The sequence below is a fragment of the Perca flavescens genome, chromosome 10 (assembly GCF_004354835.1).
Source record: "Perca flavescens isolate YP-PL-M2 chromosome 10, PFLA_1.0, whole genome shotgun sequence".
NCBI lineage: Eukaryota > Metazoa > Chordata > Actinopteri > Perciformes > Percidae > Perca > Perca flavescens.
The window spans coordinates 15,344,134-15,366,406 of NC_041340.1; the positions used below are offsets into that span (position 1 = coordinate 15,344,134).

Consider the following 22,273-nt stretch of genomic DNA (forward strand, 5'->3'; position numbering starts at 1 on the left):
GTAACTATTTTTGCCACTGAACTATTCTCCCCCCAACCCACATAGATCTAGAATTCCTTCCATTAAATTTTGTTAAACACAAAAAAATGTCATCTTGACAAGTTATTCACAAACTGCTCTATATGCAACACCACAACAAATAACACGCTTAGTTTCACAGAAGAATTACATTTAAAACAATGCAAGCTGACAGACAAAAAAACTTTTTATTTTTGAAGATACTGTGTTGTGACAGTTCCATTGTTGCCGATGCACACATTTAAACATACTTGCACAAAGACATAGCTGGAACTATAAAGAGTGCCACACAGGCGTATATATTTGGGTGCTTGACCCGAATTTGAAATACTCAAAATGCTGTCTCCTTGATTTGGAAATCATGAACTTCGCACACTCGTCTAAGACCTGTATAGGAGTGCAATAGGCTGATTTTTTCTTCCCTCCCCCCCCTCCACTCCAATACTGAGTTTATGCTACGAATTGACATCTATTTCTGATTCTATAAAAGTAAAACACACAAAAAAAGTTTAAATTGAACCAAAAATAAAGATATCAACAGAACCGTTTTATAGCTTCTCAGCTCAACTGAACTCAGTCCTACAAAGTCAATGATTTACATGTCAATGGTCTCATAAAGAAAATAAAAGTGACGGAAATATCTGCATTATATATAGACAAGTCCATAATATTCATATAGATGATTTCTTCGATCCAAATAAGACACATATAGGCCTATTGGTTAAAAAAAAAAACAGAAGGATACAATCGAGATGTTGGAGCTTTAGAGTTTATAATTTGTTCAATGTTAAGCTGGTTATGACCAAAACTGTACAGCTCTTGTTAGAAAACATTTCCATAAATATCATTTAAGTTTCAGAACTTATACCCATAATTAAATTACAAATTGATAAATATGGCATCATGGATATGTATTTACAACGGTATTAACAAAAGGCAACGTTATATTCAACGGTAACAATCGTAACCTAATACCACATTTCTCCACCTGAAAACGGACGTTGACAATAGATTCGACCCCATCAAACAAGGAAATACATTCACGAGTATAATATTTATTTAGTTTTTTTTTTTCTGTGTTCAAGTTCATGACAAAGACTTTGGCACGTTTCTTAAGACTGTTTGAAGTTCCAACAATCAATTGAAGAGGCGACAATAGCGCATCACCGTCATATAAAAACAGCGTGAAATAATCTTCCTTTTTATTCTTTTTTTTTAAATAAAAATTTGAGAAAATACATAAAATGAAAAATAAAACATTTTTTTTCTGTAAACTAAAAGATAAAAAAAACATTTTTTTATACTGAGAAAGTATTACGCTTTATTTATTCGTGATTTTATTTTTATTTTCTCAAAAATGCGGAGTAAAAGTCAAATTTCGTGATCCTGAGAACGGATGTGGCCTGCTTGGTGCTGGCTTTTGCTCTCATCTCCTGTTGTAGTTGTTGTCCCAATCCCATCCGTGTGTGTCTGACAGCGTGTGTGTGTCTGTGTTTGTGTGTGTGTGTGTGTGTGTGTGTGTGTGTGTGTGTGTGTCTCTCTCTCTCTGTGAGTGTGTGTGTGTGAAGAGAACAGGAATAGTTTTTAAGGTTTTTATCCTTAACTCCTTGGTCCACATTGTGAGGTTTGTTCCTCTGACTTCAAACGTACCATTCATTAAAGTTGGGTGCCAGTCCTTCGCTGTGGCCGGACGTGTTTTGTACGGCTAACGGCGGTGTTTTTGTCGGGTCTTCAGTGCTGTTTGAGACCAGCACTGGCGGTGTGGACGACTCGTATCCAGAGCTTGCTGCTGGAGACGATTCAGATCCTTGAGACTCATGTACCTGCAAAAAAAAAAAAAAAAAATGAGTTGCTGAGACTGACGTATAATATTCATGGATGCCCTGTAACTACATTTAAAGTGGCTCGGTAGAAGGGTGTTGAACTTAAATGCGGATTAACTATGGATTTTATAGTTACTATAAAAGTAAACAAACGCCATTAATTTGTATCTTAAAATGTAGTTTTGCTATGTTATTTAAAAAACAAATGTCAATGATGAGGTAACATGTAAACAGTTTTCTTTAAACCAGGTTCATTTTTTTTTTAAATAAGACAAAAATAGGCTTAAAGCTGTAGTATCAAAGAGTGACAGACGTGGAATATCCACAAGCTATGATGAATTGTTTAAATTGAGAGTTTAAGTTTCACGAATAGACTAAATTACATTTTAAATGTTGCTTGAGTGCAGTATAACACTGCTGGAACATCTTAAGAAATGCCTGAAGTTGTGATAGTCCCTGTCTGTGGCAGTGGAGGAGGGGGTGGGGGTAGAGTGTGTGTGTGTGTTAATGTGTTTAAGGAGTAATGAAGACGTTAATTACCTTCATGTGTTTCCTGAGAGAGCTGGGGTGTGTGTATGACTTGTCGCACACTTTGCAGATGTATGGCTTGTCTGATGTGTGCACATGCATGTGCTTTTTCCTGTCGCTGCTGTTGGCGAAGCGTCTGTCACAGCCATCAAATTCACACTTAAACGGCTTCTCACCTGCAGGATTAAATACATACCATGAATTACCCCAATGGCCCACACAAACAAACTCCCATTGACACAACCTGTAAACGCGAAGCACAGAGATGTAAACTGTCTGCAGCCTATTATATAACAAGAGTAACCTACATTTTCGAGGCGACATGGATACAGCTCCACTACTACGCTCTGCTCTGTCAGGCTTTATTTATTCAAGAGGCCTACTCCTTCATGCTACTACTGCCCTGTTCTGTGCGTCTGCTCGTATACTATAGTAAACACTGAATCAACAGGGCACGCTCTGCGCTATATGATAGCTGAACAAGGGCCAGAATTATAAACACAGCCAGAAACGGATTCATTATGGGCTACTTGTATATGACGATCAGAAAGCACATGTCTACCTTAATAGCCTCATACAGCTAAAGCACTCAAACTTGTAACAAGTTGGCCTATATGTAAAGTATCTGTCTGAATCGCACACAACTTCTTAGCATGTAAGCTACAAGAATTAATGAGGGTTAACACACAGAGTTGCATAACAGAACTACATGAACTGCATTATTGAGCAAACACTAATTTATCACTGTATTTAGAAATAATTCAGAATAAACTGCACTGATGACAATCTAGGAATTGTTTAACATGATTTATGTGGGCACAAGTTCTCAGACGGTTCTTGTAAACAACAATAAACAAAAATACACTCTTGTAGGCTACTCTGAAACAAGACATAACCATTTCTATTCAGAATATAGCTTTACTTTTATGATGTTATTTAACACACGCCGTGCCATGATGTTTTCGGTGCCTACCTGTATGTGTTCTTTTGTGGATTTTCAAATTTTCCGATCTGGCGAATATTTTCCCACATCCGGGGAACGGGCATGGGAACGGTTTTTCGCCCGTGTGCACACGGATGTGGTTGACGAGTTTGTACTTGGCCTTAAAAGATTTCCCTTCTCTCGGGCAGTCCTCCCAAAAGCAGATGTGGTTGCTCTGCTCGGGGCCGCCGACGTGCTCCATGGACACATGAGTGACCATCTCGTGCATGGTGCTGAAAGTCCTGTCACAAGTCTTTTTGGGTCTGTTCATCTGGTTCTCGTCTATCCATTTGCAGGATAATTCTTGTTTAATCGGTTGCCTCATGTATCTAAAGAAGGCTCCTGGGCCGTGGTGTGTCGGCACATTCATCCCCATGTTCATGTTGATAGGGTGGCCGTAGTTGTGGAGCTGAGCTCCGTAGGGGTCCGTCCGAGGGCTCGCGACCGGACGGTAGGGATCAGGTCTTCCGAAAATGTCCCCGCGTAAGCCAAGATGCATTTGGCTGTTAACTACATGTCCACTCGGTGAAGTGTGGCTCACCCCCTGGTCGTGGAGTCCTGGAAACAACAGATGTCCGGGGTTATCGCCGATCCCGGGCGGCCCGTGGAGGCTCCCCGCCGAAGCTGCAAAGATCCCATGCTGGGCGCCAGGCGCTGCGGACTCACCGACACCCCGGTTACGGAAGAGAAAGTCCCGTGTTGAATTGAACGCTCCTCCACCGTACGAGCCCACCTGCCCGCCGTGAGTGTGTCCCAGGGCAGCTGCATATCCAGTGGCTTGCGGGGTGAACGCTGATGTCTGGCTGGAGGCGATATCGTGAGACACGGGGCTGATTTTGAAAGCTGCGGAGTGGGAGGAATCGGTGAAGGGATTCAGTCCCAGACCCGGGTCTCTGTTCCCGATATCGTGGTGCCGTGGTGTCCCGAAACCCCCCACTCCTAACGATGCAAACTGCGGACCGCTATCAAGAAGCATAGTCATGAGCTTGAAGCAAACTTAGGAGACGGGAAGAAAACAGAAAATAAAATTAAAATCCAGTGTAGCGGAGCGCACAAGCTGCAGACACCGCGCCGAGATTTACAACGTTTTGCGACAAATCCTAAAATTTAAAAAAAACCAAACGGAGCCAAAACAGGGGAAAATCCTATGCGTAAAAGAGTTGGGAGAAAAAAAAACTCCCGTTGACTGCGATCCGTGAGAAAGAGGATCAAACTTCCCCCCCTTTCCAGGCGGATGATGTCCTTGGACTGATAAAGTCAATCACTCACTCCCAGAACATAAATGAACTCGGGAGGCAGTGCTACGACAGCCAATGAGCGCTCAGCTACCCCTCTGACACGTGACTGGGAAGGAGGGTGTTAATTGGCTAGATTTCTGGTGATTGGCACAGTTTGGTATTGAAGATGGCAGGTCGTCTCAATTGGTTTCATTTGATTGGCTCTTGCAGGCATTATTTTGCAGGTATAACGGGGCTCTAGCGCAGATCCTGGATGTGTAGCGCATGCAGCTACACCTCAAGAGACTCCCAAGCAGTTTTCTAAATAAAAATAATCGGTGAAGGCTATTATAGCCAGCCACATTCCGTTCAAACTTTTAGTGTTCCACTTATTATTTATTGTTATTTTACAGAAACAGTTCTGAAGTTATTCTGCAACATAAAATGTATTTGGTTCGCGAGCTTCTTCATATTAAAAATCCTCCAACAAAGTTTGAAAGCAAGTTTAACTTTTGTTAGAGGGCCTTTATATTTAAAAAAATATCTATCTATCTATTTATCTATCTATCTATCTATCTATCTATCGATCTATCTATCTATCTACCTATCTATCTATCTATCGTAGTTTATACTATATCACTGACTTATGTGTTATTTTTTTCTCTTTCATGTGACCAGTTTAGCTCTTATTAACTGAAAACTTCAATGTACTTGGCACAGTTCCAAACTGTGGCTTTCTTGAAGCCGCTTGAAAGGGGAGGGGGGTATTTTTTTGCAAAAGCTCTATAGGGTGTAAGTCGGAGGAATAAAAGACAGAAAGAAAGATGGCAGTAATTGTAATATCCTGAGATTTTTTCGCTCAGCCAAAAAAACCGTGCCATTGAGCAACTTTCACAGGGCTGGCGCTGACTCGCTGCAGGACACATACAATCTGATCAAGTTCAGAGACGCGCTGAGTGCTTCAAGCGGCGCTTTTTAACTCCAAGCCTTTCACATCCTTTCCCCCTCAATCTGTCCCAGGAAGGAGCTCACATTCTTCATTTTAGGGGATCTGGACCTAAAAAAAAAAAATCTTCAAATCAGTCCTTCATTCTGTTTTCGCCCTCATCCTACCGCATTCACTCCAGAACATATCCTCGAGAAAGAGTTATAGCTTTAAAAGGTGAGTTTTCTTACTTATCCGTCGTCTGTCTGTGTTAGTAACAGAGGCAGGCCTGTGTGGACTGCATGGTCAAGTGTGTAAATCTACAGTTTATTATATTTAGCCGGTGGAGGTTGAATGGGAGTTAGTTTTCTTGAAGTGAACATAACCTGGCCAGTGCGCATGTTACTCATATGGTAATTAAATTGTTGCAAGGACCTGCATACCTCTGTTTTGTATGGTCGTCGTGCACATTAGTTCAACACTGGCGCTTTTGTACATAATCTCAACAATTTATCTTGAACCAAAACGAGGAAGGAGATTCACTTCATCTCTTTTTCCTCCGTAAGCTGCTCTCCCTCTCCCATTTTCTCTCTCTCCCTCCCTGTCCGCCTGCCTCTCTCTCCGTCTTTCTCCCTCTCTCTCACCACGGAGGCATAGCCTCTCACAGTTTACTCCTCCCTTTACTCTCGCACACTCGTCTTCTCACACGGCACACATCATGCGCGTGCACGGGCACACACAGTGTACCACGAGCGCGCACGCACACACACACACACACACACACACACACACACACACACACACACACACACACACACACACACACACACACACACACACACACACACAGCTACCAGAGTTTTCCTTTGCAGTTTTGCAGTATGAGATTTATGGCGACCTTCTGTGAACTTCTACAAGTGACAAGCAGCCTGTTAAGTTTTCCTGTATTCCCTCCATATTTTATTGGCTTGTTGAAACGTGAAGGCCCCGTACGCCACTTAAGTTATGTGCCGTGTATTTGCAGCCCTATCATCGCAATGAAATAATTAAGTAACATGGTTTAGATTAGTTAGAAATGTTTGTAAGCGACAGAGCACATAGGCACTGGGTTTTTGCTGAGAAAAAGTGGAGCGGTCATCAACTAGGTCTAATGTATCCTAAAGAAACTGTTGCTTGAGAGTTACATTTTAAACTGTTGCAGATCTCTTCTGGTACACTATTTATTGCATATTGTATTTATTAATTTTACAAATGTGGAATTTAAGTGAATGTGAATTTAGGGGCTTCAAACACACATTTTCTAATGATGTCTTTCACCAGCATCTAAATAAATCTAGAAAGTCAGCATTGCAAGAATATTAGGTCCTATTGTTTAATTTCCTTTTATTTATTTATTTTTTAAATCTACCTGTTCTTATCTGAAAGAAGCAGGTTGCCTTGGCGCATTCATACTATATTTACTGGACAATAGAAAATGGGGAAACTGTAAAAGAGGGGAAAAGGCAGCTTAATAGGCCTTCAAAAGAGCTACACTTTTGTTAACCGTTTGTCTCACTCACACCAGCCAGAATATGTATACCTATATATGCAGCCCTTCACATTTTCACCTCCATTTTTTTTTTTTTTTTTTTTTACATATCTATTTAATTTAATTCTGGTACATTTTATACAGCCTATATTTTCTAGTTTTGCAACCACCCATTTTTTTTAATATTTATTTTAACCTTTAGATATGTTCATTTTAATTGCATAAAATGATTGAATGAATATGCATTTAGTTTAAGCCTGTGTTTGGTTCAAATGTCTGGAAATCTTTAATGATCAACATGCTATTTTAGCACATTATTCTGCAGGACTATGTATAATTTGATGATTTACTTATCTCTGCTGGGATTACCTCATTGGGCATTGGGATAGCCCATTGGTTATAACATAATCTTCTTCTAACTGAGCATGCGCGTTACCTTAAAATATCACAATATAGTGTGCATACCTCTGACAGTAGGCCCATGCTGTTGGAAAAGAGCAGAACATAACCATCAGCCAAAATGGTAAACAACTCACATTTATACATTCATTCTAACTAGATGTGTTAGAGTCAGCAGCTAAAGGTTATTTAAGTGCATAATTTGATAAATGACTTAGGTGCATGATCATATTTTCTCATAAAAAGAGATTTGCCTATGGCAGACCAAACGTCTGGATTTTCTCTTACAGCAATGTTGAGTAATTTTTTTTTGTCCATGTTGTCTGGCCGGTAGCCTACAGCTTGGCTGGCTCAGGCCGCCTTTGCTATGGAAGAGTTTGTGAACTTGAAGTTAACTCAATAGTGACCAGACAAACGTTAAATCTTCATCTCCTGAAAACAATAGCAAAACCATTAACCCAATAGTACTTCCATACCACTGTATGTGAATGTGTTTTCCGTATTTCCAACAGGTAGACAATGGTCAGTGTATCCCAACGGCACAGTTAAATGAATATCGTGAGTCACAATTTTGCTTAAATGGACATTGTGTTGAATGAACCTGCAGGTTTTTGCTGTGGTTAAATGAGCCAACTCCAAGACTATGTCTTTGCCTTGATTTAAAAGAAAATTAATTGCATTGGGTGCATTCTCCATGACACTTTTTTTTCAGTTCTCTTACATTCATTTGATCCCACAACAGTATACAGGCTCAGGTTGTGGTCTGCACTTCTATAATCCAGTAGATTTCATACGTTATAGAATAAAATAAATTTTGGCTCACGTTTTTTTAAGCGAAAATTCTGTTTATACATGCAACATTTGCTTCCACTTTTTTTCTGAATGCTTAGGGTTTTCACAAATCAAATATTTACATTATGCGTTGTATTTTCAAACACATGTATAGTATAATCAAATGTTGTTTCAGATTTCTGTGCAAGTGTAGCAGCTGATAATGACAAGGAATTTTCCACCATAGATAGTAAAGCTTTACATGACAAATGACAATTTACGTATCTTGTAATTTGGATTATCACAATGTAACACTTGACTGTATTGCATTGCTTTCGGGCCTATTTTTGTGCTATCTATGTGTTTATCAGAGGAAACAGAAATGTTTTGTCATTTCGTATTCGCTTCATATTGTTCAACTTAGGTTTATACTCGCATACAGTATAACTGCAAAGATTGTCATGGATATTACATACTTTATATGGTCATTTGGGTCTCGAGTGACTGGTACAGAACTAGGTGTTTGCCTTCATATGGCTGATGGAGAGGGCTAATTGACTTCTTGCTGTGATTTACAGGAGCATCTGTCTGCAAATGGACGCATCCCAAACCTGTTAATTCATCTAAATTTCATAAATTCTCCCTCATCAATTACAATATCTCAGCACTACTCCACACTAATACAGTTGCACGTTGCATGTACACACAGGCATTCCTGTCTGTACCACATATATGAACATAGTAATGTTGTGTCTGAGACACACACACACACACACACACTTTACGTTTTGTAGTGTAACACCTGGTGTTTCTTATACACACTGTTTATAGTCTAAATGTTTATCGCCATTGAGCAAATAGTTTTCCCCAAAAAGGCATTGCATGTTATGTTAAAAGAATTCTTCTCCGGGTTAAATAAATAAAATGAGCTGAATTTTCAATCCTGTCTACAACATGGCATTATATTGTAACTCTGGTCTTCTAACTGGCATTTATTATTTATGTTTGATTTCATCTCTTCATATCGCCCCTTTGTCATTCATTTTGTCCATATTCATTGTACTGGAAGTGACTGGGATCTTATGGATGTAAAGACATGAGTGTTTTGATAGTTGGGAGTAATATTTTGTGTGCAACAGTCACTAGGATTTTGTCTGGCCTGTCAAGCAACCAAGCATAAATGACCGAACTCATAAAACTGGAGGCTTAGAAGGGATTGCAAATGTCAAAATGCTAGAATTTGGTACAATGTAGATGTTTAAACTGGAGTTTCATGTGTTTCCGAATTTAAAAAAATTCTACATTGTCACAGACTTGGCATATTTTGTCAAATTTAACAGATAATATGGTAAAGATGGACATGAAAACGTCCTCAACTAAGTAATAACTAATTGTGGTTTATGTTTGCATGTCTCTGCCATTACTATTACAATTGTATTGTTCACACTGTGAAGCTACCAACTTTAATCCTATGAAATACAAATTTTGTTAAACGTATTTGGCAAATTCTGATTTAAATTAAAATGTACAAATGAAGTCTAACACTCATAGTTGATTATGTTGTTATTATTAAACGTCCATACTGTTTTGCAGTTAAATTAATAACTGCTTAGAGTAAATTCTAATTTAAGTTATGACCACATTAAGGGTAATTTGAAGATTTAAGCAAATGCAGCCTAGATGTTATGAGCCTGTAAATAACCTTTGTCTTTTATACAAAATATACTAGGCCTATAGCACACACTTGTGACTGTTATTGAAAAGGTGAGCATGCCTCACATGTTCGGTTTATTAAATCACAAAAGAGGTAGTCCTCTTTCTTGTTTGGCCTTCTTGCTGCAAATGAGGACCTGGAATGATTCGGGGCGCAGCTCTGTCAGTAATTTCTGCTTTCTGAATGACAGATTGGAAACCTTCGCTTTATTGGCCTTCAACCCTCAATCATTTTCGGAAATACATCGGGTTAAAGGTTGATAAACATGAGCGTCCATTACAATCCTGACGGAATTAGACCAGTTCTGGGCATGTCTACTATTTTGCAGCACTTAATGTCAAGTGGGCCCCTTGCTTTGTCTCTGCCTAGGATCCACTGCAGGTGACGTCAGCATAACAATGTGGAAAAGGATTTTTTTCCGCTTTTTATTTTAAAAAAAGGATGACAATTCCGCCAGCTACTGTCTTTGGAAATACGTTTTTTTTTCACCTTAAATCTCGAAGATTCATTCCGTCTTGTAGATTTAAATAAAAGCAACAGATAAAAGAATTTGTCTGAACTGGGCTTGCTAAAAGACAGTGCTCTGATAGAATCAGAGCCACGTTAAAGCGAGGAGACGTGCAGAAATATGTTCTGCACTAGAGGAGCGTGCAGAGCTTGACGCTGCTGTCCTCACAGCACCCCAAAGTAAGAAAGTTTATCAGAGTTTCCCAGGAACAGTGGAGTCTGTCCACTGCTGTTTGTGACGTTTCATAATTTACATTTTACATAACTTCTGTGCTAGGCTTCAAGACGCATGGTGCACTTTTGATGATTATTAATTTATTAAAGCTTGTAGTTCACGTTGGACTCAAAGGTCCTGTTCTGCAGTATTCCTCAATGACACTGCTGGAAAATGATCTGAAATAACTTTTTCCAATAACATAATTATGATATGTTGGTTTTCCGGTGTCATAGAACTACTTGTTGCTTTATGAAAGTTTTATTTTTCTTTGGACATGAGGCCAACAAGTAATTTTGTTCCCTTAAAAAAAATGCATTTACTATCCAAGTAAAGTGTAATGCAAAGATACTCTTACCTCCATGAGAGCTCAATCAACTATATATTACATATAGCCAACAAATACACCCTTAAACTTTGTTGTCGTACAAAAGCATTATGGGCTATTTTAAATAATGTCAAACAACTGAATTAATTGTTAGAATTTGTTTCCTGTGACTTTATATCGTTTTGAAATGTTGCACACCACTCAAAATGAAAGTCTTGACAATAATTGGCCTGGACACGCTATGGCCACTCTCTATTATTCTTGCAGGGCAGGAGTGGGACATTTGCTTTGGCAAGATTTCCAGCGATATAAAGGACGGTAGATAGTCTTGTGTTTTGCTCATGTCTGCATTTAATCACTTGATCAGATGATTAGTACAACACATAAACCTTTACATTTTTTTCACATGTAGAGATTTAGAGAAGGGGTCTTATGAGAAGGCGCCTGGAGTTAAAGAGGCAGCAATATTTGCATGTATCGCGGCATATTTCAAAGCATTTTCTCTGCGATATTTGAAAACGGAGTCGTGCAGTGAACGCCTGCGTGTCCCTTTTAAAACAAACCCAGCGCCTGTCAATCACAGCGCATTCCAACCAATCCCAAAGCTCCCTTTTTAAAAGCAGGTTTGCCTGCTGTGCTTTTATATTGCACCATGGCCTGTTTCGAAGCATTTTTACTACCACGGTTATTGCCACAAATCAAGAGGGCAAAGTGAACGGCATGGGACTCACACCAACTTTAACGAAATTGAGTCTGGTTCCTACTTCTGCGAAGTTCACAGCCAAGAATTTCACATGCAGATGATACACAAACAGGGAAAATGGAAAGAGGATTTGTAGGTGAATCCTGAGTGCTGAATTCGGTTGATTTTGCAAACTCATAACCAAACCAACAACAAAAAAATGACAAGCCTTTCGAGGTTTAGTGGCTGCCCTCTCTCTTGCGTCAACCCCGGGGAGAGCAATACTGAACCCAGCGTGGTGCTGCCACCTTTGGCAGGGGAGCACATGGGACTCCCCACTGGCAGTTCCTTAAAACTCTGCCCCTCGCACAATTTGCGAGACTATCCCGAGACGAGGTCCAGTGCATATGTTGACCATTCGTTTCCCAGTTCTTCAGACTCTGGATACCCCAGCCACCGCTTAGAGCACAGCCCTAGGGGCATTATCATTGGAGCCAATCTTTCTGGAGCCGGCATGCCACCCGTCACTGATCAACTGGCATCAAGAGCTAACCAACATGGCGGGATTGGAAGGTACCGTGACTTTCCTGGCTACAGAGACAACCGAAGCCATGCTTTTTTCTCAAGTTATCAGGAGCAGGCCCACGCCTCCACCGACGCATCTCGAGATTTTGGCAGCCAGATGATGCTGGGTATACCTGGCGACCTCCTCGGCCGGACGCACCCTTATGGCCAAACTATCAACCCCAAGGGAAACAGCCAGCAACTTGTCTCACAATTCCTGGGTCTGTACAAACCCCTCAACATGGCAATTCAGCGTGGAGGCGGCGACGCTTTCCTCAGGTGCTCTAAACAAACAGTGAAGCATGAGCTGGTGTGCAAGTGGAGTGACGGCCAAGAGGGGGCTGGGAAGCTTTCTTGCTCCAGAGCCTTCGGGACCATGTATGAACTTGTCACCCATGTAACAGTGGAGCATGTCGGAGGACCAGATCACTCTGAATATGTGTGTCACTGGGAGAATTGTGCGAGAGACAGGAAGCCTTTCAAAGCCAAATACAAGCTGGTGAACCACGTCAGAGTCCACACAGGGGAAAAGCCCTTTCCCTGCCCCTTTCACGGCTGTGAGAAAGTTTTTGCAAGATCAGAAAACCTAAAGATCCACAAGAGGACTCACACAGGTTAGTTCATAATCACACTAATGCACACGATTTGATGATATTAATAACACGAATAATATTACTAATAATACATTTTGATAAGTGATATTTTAAATAAAAAAAAAACTATTTGAGTTTATCTGTGTGAACACATTTTATTATGTTTCGTTATGTTATTGATTATGGAAGTTTGCCAATTCTGTCACAATTTATTATTGTTATTGTTTATTATTATTGTTATTGTTATTGTTATTGTTATTATTATTATTATTATTATTATTATTATTATTATTATTTATTCTGTGCTGTTATTTTGGCCAACATTGTTATAAAATGTTTTCATGCACAGCTTCTCTCGCTGCTTCTTGCCGTCCATGTGGATTTTGCAGGAGAAAAGCATGTTTAGGCTCCATGCAGGAACCATAGATGAGTAGTAGTAAGACAGTTACAAACGAGTATATTCTGCAGGCCTAGTGGTTTGGGTGCCTCTCCCACTTCATTCACTGAAATTATTAAATAAATGCCGGGACACCGGAGAGTTGTGACGTAGCTGTTACGCTGTTTCTGCCTCACAGGGACTCATCTCCTGTGCAGGAAGACTAGCAGAGCACATCACACAGGATGTAGGCCTAGTAGGAAATAAAAAGGCGAGCAAACGGATGACCTCAGTCAGCAAAATGAAATGATTAGCAATACAAACAAAATGAGTCCCATTTCAAAAAGCTAATTTATTTATAACCTTATCCTAATTTGCATCACTTTGATAGGCCTGTTACTTGCCATGAAGGCAGCACTGTGGAATTGTCATAAAATGCATTTAATTGTAAAACTGACTGTCTTTGGGCTTTTCCTTCTATGCTCCATTTGAGCACAGCATCTAATATCTTCGATAAAAAGGATTTACTGTGCAATCTTATTTTATACTTACGTTTTACACACACTTCAGGGATTTCAGCAGACAAGTGATCTCACAAGGTGTAATAATACTGAAATGTAGGCATTTCAATTGAAAATATAATTAACGTGTGAATGGCCCTCAGAGAAAAAGATATTATAAAAAAAAATATTTATTAGGCGCCCCCTTTTACTTCTGGTGTTAAATTGTTTTACTAATGAAAGCAAAGAGAATAGAGACAGAAAATGGTCGCTTAATGACATTTGTTATTACTGCACATGCGTATTGTGTTAATTAGACATAATTTATGTCAGAAAAATATATGAACATTTCTTTGAAATTCCAAAAGATAGACATCCATTTAGATACAGGCCTGCACAATGATTTAACAGAAACTATTAAGGTTTTATTGGGAGTCCAGCTCTTTCTAGTTGTCCGCTACATCAGTGTGTGTGCGCAGGAGGGACAGTGCGCAGCTGTAGAGGCAATTTTGTGCAAGAAGAGCCATTAGCATCTTGATAGCCATAATTCATTCTATGCATAATAATTCCATTTAAACACATCTTTGCACATGCTGCCACAGGTTTATCATAATCTAATGCATGTTTAACTACGGCCTTGTTGATTTAGTCCGCAGACAAACTGCCTCACTTGTTGCGGTCAGGACTGCACCAAAGTTTCAGCAAATAGTTTGAACTCTGTAATTTTATGACCAATCGCATCAGTAACAAACAACCGTAAAGATATGGCATTTTTAAACCTCTATAACCAATCCTGAAAAGCGTTTTTTGTGTTTGCCAAGTCACTGGTTGAAAGCTTAAGATCAGATATATAGTCATTTCAGTGTCGAGTGAAGCGTGAATGTGCATTTTTTTGTTTTGTTTTGCAGGCTCACTTTTCATATAGCATGCTGTGGTGATATAGAGTGCACGTAATTGACTTAGTGCTATAAATATTAGCATATATGGCCAAGGAGAGCATGCACGGGCCTGCAAGCATTTTCGTAACTCGCCGTCATTTCTCTCTTTGCACGTTTAGGTGAAAAACCTTTTAAATGTGAGTTCGAGGGCTGCAACCGGAGGTTTGCGAACAGCAGCGACAGAAAGAAGCATTCTCACGTGCACTCCAGTGACAAACCCTACATGTGCAAGGTCAGGGGCTGTGACAAGTGTTACACCCACCCAAGCTCCCTACGCAAGCATATGAAGCTCCACTGCAACAAGACCCACGTCGCCGAAAGCGATGACGCGCGTCCCGGGGACGGGGGTCACGTTGCGGAGGCCAGGTCATCCCGAGTCCCCGATGGAGCCCATATCAGCCCTCCTCACCCTCCCACCTCAACTCAAGAAGTCCCCCTGTCCCCAGAGAGTCGAGATGATTCGACCTCGAGGTCACGTTTCCATCACACGTTTGACAGCAGTTTGGACTACTCCACACACAGGTCACAGCCCCTCTTGGACCCTTTGTTGCTACAAAGAGGCAGCTACAGGTCCCAGTCCTCCCAGTACCCCTGCGGCCAGACAGGTCACACTTTTGCCCAGAGCTCAAGGACTTTCCCCACCACTTCTCCCTTTCAGAAAAGTATTGTCAACGGATGGTACACATGCCACAGCGGCGTGGACTCCTTCCCACCAAAGCAATGTAACAACATCCCGTCTCTGTGAGTTCCTGTTAGGACACATGCGGGCGACCTACCCTATTTTTCGGGCCTATTTTTCATGTTATAGCCTAAAAAAAACGTTCAGCTGTATCTATATTACTCTCTGAATTTTTGTGAATGTAGTATCAAATATTTTGTGACACGTCCTGAGTCGTCCTATTGAAATATTGCATTGTGCAATGTGGGCGAGCTTTATGTGTTGTTGTGAGGCCTGTTTGTTTGGGTTTGGCTTGTAGCCACATCTCTCCCACAGTGGGTTATAGGAACTTTTACAAAGTTTATATGCCTAATTGTTCGCTGTGTTACGTAATTTTTAAAGATATCTATCTTAAGTGAGACAAAAAAAAATTACAAAGGATTTTAATGGAAAGCTGCGTGTTAAGTCTTCTGAGCTTAGACTGGAAGGAGACGTCTTGCTGAATGTAGCCCTTCATTAAGTGTAGGGGTCTCTGTTGAATGTAAACTAGATGTAATGTATGCCAGAGAGATAGAAACTTTATTCATGTCTTTATGTATGTCGCAAGATGAAATAAATATCAGAAAGATATTTTCTCAAGTTACGTTTTGAGCCTGCGTGATGGGCCCGAAGCATGATTTGTCTGTAATTAAAATACTGCGAGGCTCAGTAGGTTTTTTTCCCCTCAACTTGATTAAGTTCCACTTTTCGTCCCCTTTTCATTACACTTTCGTATTCTTGTTTGTATTATATGTATATTTCACATTTCTGTGCAAAGTAAGACCAGTGTGAGCATAAACCAGTGTTCGTGATACTATTAAAAACGTTTAATTAGCATACAGTTCTACTGTACATAAGCCTATACTGTATAATTAATGTATTCTATATTTTATTAAAGTGTCTATATTCTCTTTGATCAGGCGTGTGATTAAACCCAATCAATGCATTCTCATCACATTATTTTTTTCATTTTATCCTTTAGTAGCCCAAGCCATATTTGCAGGTTTGCAATTTTGTGCAAACTAGTACAACGGGTATTCTCACATACAAAATATATATTCTGTATTTATATCAGGAATTGGTCAGACCTTTACCACAAAGGTATTAAACTGATTTGTTTAAGGGAAATCTTGTGAACACTAACGTGAGATACTAAAATGTACTCAAAATTGCTTAAAACAAATCATGCAAATAATGTGATGGTCACTCTGCACAACAAACAACAAACTAAACTAAGCGTTCACTTTTTAAATCAGATTTTTGTTTTTTTGGGATACAGGTGTATTTGCCAAAAGGTCACGCGCATTCTGTCTTTCAATGAGGCGAGTCCTTGAGTGCTTTTTCTTGCACTTCAGGTCAATTTGCGGATTTTATATCCTATTAATCAATTTTTATATTTCCACTCGATTCTGTCTTTCTGTCACTCAATGCACAAATACACACACACACACACACACACACACACACACACACACTCTCTCTCTCTCTCTCTCTCTCTCTCTCTCTCTCTCTCTCTCTCTCTCTCTCTCTCTCTCTCTCTCTCTCTCTCTCTCTCACACACACTAAAACATCTTAACCTCGAAGGAAAGCAAGCTGCAAACACAAATATGTAGCATCAAAACAAGTTTGTATTGTCCAAACACTAATATTTAAACGCTCAATTATTTTTACAGTTATTCTATTCATAACACAAATAACACTTATATTTACTCTAAAAGGTTTTTACATTCAAATAACTGAGCTTTTAACTTTTTAGTCTGAATTCCTATTCACAATACTATAAGCGAGGACATATATGTTGTGTTCTATGTAATGTGGCTATTACTTAAAGTTGAAAAAGTATTTTTAAAAAAGCAAAAAATATAACGAGAGAGGTTAGTTCTTCATTTTTTGTGTGCACACACTGCTAATAGTAAAATGTTTGCTTCACTCCGCCTACTTTACAGTTTTGCTGGCATATTTGCTCATGTTTGCTTGTTTATTGTGTTCTTGAATGTACATTTCAACCAACGCCTCATTATTTTAGAGGAATAAGCTGACTAGATTTCTGTTTGAAGCCTGCCTGTTCCTCAGCAGAGCTTGAATTCAGTTTCACTGTTAGTCCTGGAGCAGAGCTAAATTCCTCTGTAGTGAGTTATTACTGTCATACAGCTCATTCTCCCTGTTTCCTATGTCAAACATTACACCTCTCTCTAACAATATTAGTAACTTAAAAGGGAGAGTGATTGGAAGCTGAGTGAGCAGGTTACAGTTATTACAGTACAGTTATTGGGCCATTTTATGGCGTGTAGCTGAAGATGATGTACCCAGTGAGTGTCTGTCCTCGTTCCGCTCAGAAAGGTACTGCAATAGGTTAATTATTAGGGAGGTCGGATGGGTCACAATTATGATGAATAAGGTAATGAAATAAAGCCTCTGCCAGTAGCAAAGCTTTTGTACCTATATGGATGGATGTCAGCATTTTGCATCGGGATGATGACTGCTATTATATATGCTATTTGCTTCACACATATCAAAAGGAATTCAGGTCAAGATTGCGTTCATTTTACATCTCTTTGAAATATATGCTTACAGTGATCTGACGGCTAACTAGCTGTATCCAGTTGCCTGGATGCCTGGATGGCCACAAAAATACATGGAGTGAATGCTCCAAGACTGCATTAGATGTTTTCCTTCCAGTGTCAACCATATTAATACACTTTTGGCACTTTAAAAGTTCAGAAGACTTTGATTATTGTGCTGTTATAAGACAAATTGCTAGGTAGATAGGCCCACAAGACACTCATATTATTTTTACATTTTTACATTCATCCTTCTATATTCAAACAAACATTTCAAAATAACAATCATCCCAAAACGGTTTTAATTCTCAGATTTTTGAGTGAAACATTGCTCTGTAAGCACATTTTACATGCTCAAATTGTAATTGTTCTCAATATTTTGCAAAGCTATGATGAAGTAGTTTGTGTGTTGTGTGCTGGTTAAAAAATGCATGTTGCGCATGATATTTATGAGGATACATCTTTAGGGACAGTCAAGTATTTTTGATGATGCCTTTTGCAAATCCCTTTTGAGTATCACTGCAGTAAATTTCCGCTTTTAGTTTTCCATGAGGCATCTTGCTGAAAGCCATCCATCAGTTTCAGTACCTGGATTTCCATTTTGATAAAGACAACAACTACATAAGTCTTTTTTATTATTTGTTTAATGAGTAATGAATGGGTATCTGATAAGTACTGCTGATTCAGTGCTGCTCAGGTCGTTTCAGATAATAATTTTCCTTGAGTTGAAGATGTGGTAAGTGGTGTGATATGGTCTAAGATAGATCATTTCAAGTGGTTGATGTTGTAAAATATTTAAGTTGTGAAGTGCTTCTTTCTTCCAGTAAATTGAGGTGAACAAGGTTGGCTTTGATCAGAGTACTTTAATGATGTGATGACTGAAATGTATGAGATATCTTTCTCTTGTATTGCAACCTTATCAATAGCTTGCATCAAATGATTTTGTTACTGTAGTATCAATGCTTTTAGAAGAATCAAGATATTCTACCTCAGAGCTCTAAACCCTAACTATTGTATGCATTGCCACATTCTGCCCCTCTGTTCTCCATTTCTAAAAATAGTAAATCTCTCCACAGAAAACACAATAGAGGTGATCAGACACTATTTTGTGCATAGAGAAGCATCTGATTTTGCAATTTGGAACTGAACTGATTTTCCGTTTGTTGTGTGAGGACATGTATGAAGCCAAAAGGCAGCAACCTAAACAGTGAATTTCTCCGACTACAGTGGCCTATGTAATTCTTCAGTCGTGTATTTTTGACCAAGCCGTGGTAATATTCCATATTCACTGAACCCTGCCACACCCTTCCCCCCAGTAATCACAACTGATTAGACCTCCGCTTCCCAGTTTGCCACTTGCCCGCCGCCATCTTTAGTCTTGCGCTCTCTGCCTAGCAACAAGCGCTGGCGCCATTTTGGATAGAGTATACAGGGTATAAGTATCAATTTAATGTAAATAAATCCATTTCACCTTGGAACACATTGAATTGCCATCTTGCCCCCTGCGTTTCTGTTATGCCATACTTGGGTTGAGCCCCAGCTGTGTACCAGGAGGTGGGCTGCTTTTTCACACCAGGGTCTTTGGTTTTATGCATCATCATAACCATGTATGACATATTGCGTAACTTACACTGTGCAGCTCCCATACTTTTCCAAGTACGGTTTAAGCACTCGGCTCGGGCTGGAGAGGCTGTATCAGCATTGACTCGGACTGACCAAGTGCAATTTTAATTGAATCTCTGGCTTTTCCCCCAGCCTCCCCTGGTCAAGCCAGTGGTGATGTTGCTCCCCAAGTTGCGTTCTTTTCATCCACCCCTCTGTGCCCCCTCTCCTTTTTTTTCCAGGTCCTCTTGTTCCTCCGTCTCATCTATCTCTATCCCTGCAGCTCCTGGCTATCTTCCCCCGTTCTATGGTTCCTTCATGACGGCCCCCTAATCTCTGCCAGTGTGGTTCCATGGTAAGTTGCCAGATTCTCCTCCAAACATGCATGGAACTTGACTCATATATCTGCTTTTCTATACACTGCCCCTCTTTCCGTGGAAAATTGCAACCCCTCATGGTAAACTAGATGTAGCTTCACTGCTGCTTTAATATATTTTTCACATTCTCTCCAGTTGGAGAATGGTAGCTACGGAGGGGGTTGGCATTGAAGCATCAGTGATGCTAACAATGCACACTAAGGGCAAATGTAACAATGAACAACGATTAATTCTAAAGGAAAAGATTGAACAATACATAATGGAACTGTCAATAAGAAGAAACAGTGGAGTGACAAGAATGTGTAGCTCATGTCACTTGTTCTTCTCTGAGAACATAGGTAAGGTAATCTGTCTAAGCCTGTGTTAATTTGACAGCTTGACAATTAATAATCTTTAACACACCTTCAGAAGCAGGGCTCTAATGTAAGATAATTCAATCATTACAATTATTTGCACATATTTAATGTGTTTACAAACCATGGAATGGTGAAAATGAATGTGGAGTCCCTGCGCTGTGCTCTTATGACTTAATCAGACTGATCCTTTAAATTTCTTTCTCATCTTCATCTGCAGTCTTCTGATTTCAGCGGTGCCAGCCCCCTGTGTAGTCCAGCCTGCACTAGGGCTTATTAAACTAGGCTCCTATTTACTCTCCCCAATGGTTGCTCCACTGTCAACTTAAGCCCAAGCCCCTTGAACACTCCGCTCTCCCATCTATTGTTGCAGAATTTGCCAAAAACTGAGTATCGCTGAATAGCCCACATGCAGCGGAATAGAAATGCCCCGCCTATCCTCATATCTAATGCATATTTCTCTTTTGATGCATTGCAACTTGCCCCTGTGGATGGTTCATAAAAAGATGTCTTTTTTTCTTCTTTTTTTCATTTATTATCCATGCCTTACATAACTGATATTTTGACATTTTCTGATGAGCCAGTTTCTGAGATATCATGAAGGCTTTTAATGGTCTCCTATGAGCTGGTAAGCTCACGAGATAACCAAATGACTGACAATGATGATCTCATGCGAAGAATAAACAACAAACTGAGAGGAAAAGTTTTTAGATATGGCCTGCTGTATTTGTTGCGTCCTGATGCAATGCAAAAGGAAAATAAATCATATTTTAAAAGTCCCCATCTTTCAAAGTTCATACACCTAAGTTTTTTGGAGGAGTTCGAGCAGGTTGTGTGGGGTGAGCAGACCTTTGAAGATCTTTCAACTCCTGTAAGCTCTAGGCCTATGATGATGCAGTGCCATCCTTTTAAGGGAATGACCATAACTTTGGTCCCCTTGCTTCTAATCCCTCCTCCAGACCCTTGTCATCAGAGATCAACCAGGCTGCGCCTTAATGTCCTCCACTTGCTGGCAAGGGCAGTTGGTAGCTTTCATGTACGTGAAGAGCCAGATGAATATGCTTAAATCTGCACGTAGGAGCAGGAATTGATGCCTTTATCTTAATCTGTGTTCTTTACACTTCTACAGTATATGATCTTTGTTATGTTTTTTTGTTACATTTTTAAAACCTCTGCTTAATGATTTATATTTTACTGAATTCATTTGAAGCGTTTGTTAGAAAATGTTATAAAGGCTTTGATCATAACTCCTAAAAAGCATAATGCCTTAGATTTTACAAAAACAGTTGCAAGAGACCCTACGTGCCTGTTGCCTTTGCTGTCTCTCAAAACTATCACATTTCATTAGCAACAAATTACTTATATTGTGAGATACTGCATTTGAATACTTTTTGTATGATTTCTCAAATCTCTGTCCTTTGAGGTTGAACGTTAAAAAAAAAAAGAGATCACATTGATCACAGTCCAGGGTGTTTCAAAGCAGTAAGTAATCGGGAGTGTTTAATTTTATCTGTTGCAGTATGCATTGCAAGGCGGATGTGTAATCAAGCCTGTGAACTCGACATCTGAAGGAAGGATTCTGTTTCTGATCACATCCCTATTGAAGTCCATCCATTCGATGAACATGGACGTGTTGACACGCTCAAGCTTGCGCTACTTGCGTATGTGGCCGTCAAATTATTATGTACTTGACATGATGCTGTATGTTGTCGTCAGCCGATGTATAGCGTTTGTTGCAGTCCTGGGGGCCCACAGGGCCACATTTTAGAGAGCTGTAAGTGTGGACGCACGGCGATCTCACTGTTAACTTTCAGCGTAACAAGAACACCCCAGGGCCTAACTTTACAATGATGGATGTAGGGTAGCGGGGGTTAGGGGGCCCCACACACTACCCAGGAATTCCCCTTGGGCCTTTTCAATTACAGTTAGACCAGGCTCCGCACTGTGATGATATGTTGCTTTAAGGCCGTGACATTAATGGAGGGGACAAATGTGATTTGGTGTGGTGTTGACCCTAAAGTGCAAGACACAGACAGAAGCACTCTCATGGCACAGAGATAGAAGGAATAAATACAA

At 39.9% G+C, this 22,273-nt stretch overlaps 2 protein-coding genes and 1 long non-coding RNA gene across 4 annotated transcripts in view; 2 read left to right on the top strand and 1 right to left on the bottom strand.

The window, feature by feature from the left end:
• Positions 1-22,273, top strand: part of LOC114563217 (uncharacterized) — a 79,121-nt gene that overhangs the window by 43,330 nt on the left and 13,518 nt on the right. For both annotated transcript variants that reach the window (XR_003693593.1, XR_003693592.1), the window contains exon 3: positions 19,710-19,822. This is a non-coding gene — a long non-coding RNA (uncharacterized LOC114563217). The remainder of the gene's footprint in view (positions 1-19,709; positions 19,823-22,273) is intronic.
• On the bottom strand, positions 1,542-4,602 carry zic3 (zic family member 3 heterotaxy 1 (odd-paired homolog, Drosophila)). The gene is made up of 3 exons (XM_028590056.1): positions 3,343-4,602; positions 2,382-2,545; positions 1,542-1,841 (listed from the first exon to the last, which is right to left on the bottom strand). Exons 1-3 carry the CDS (start codon positions 4,331-4,333, stop codon positions 1,659-1,661), a joined length of 1,338 nt encoding a protein of 445 aa, XP_028445857.1. The 5' UTR covers positions 4,334-4,602; the 3' UTR covers positions 1,542-1,658.
• Positions 11,741-15,659, top strand: zic6 (zic family member 6). Its single transcript, XM_028590055.1, has 2 exons — positions 11,741-12,814; positions 14,727-15,659. The coding sequence occupies exons 1-2, from the start codon at positions 11,857-11,859 to the stop codon at positions 15,350-15,352; spliced, it is 1,584 nt and encodes a 527-aa protein (XP_028445856.1). The 5' UTR covers positions 11,741-11,856; the 3' UTR covers positions 15,353-15,659.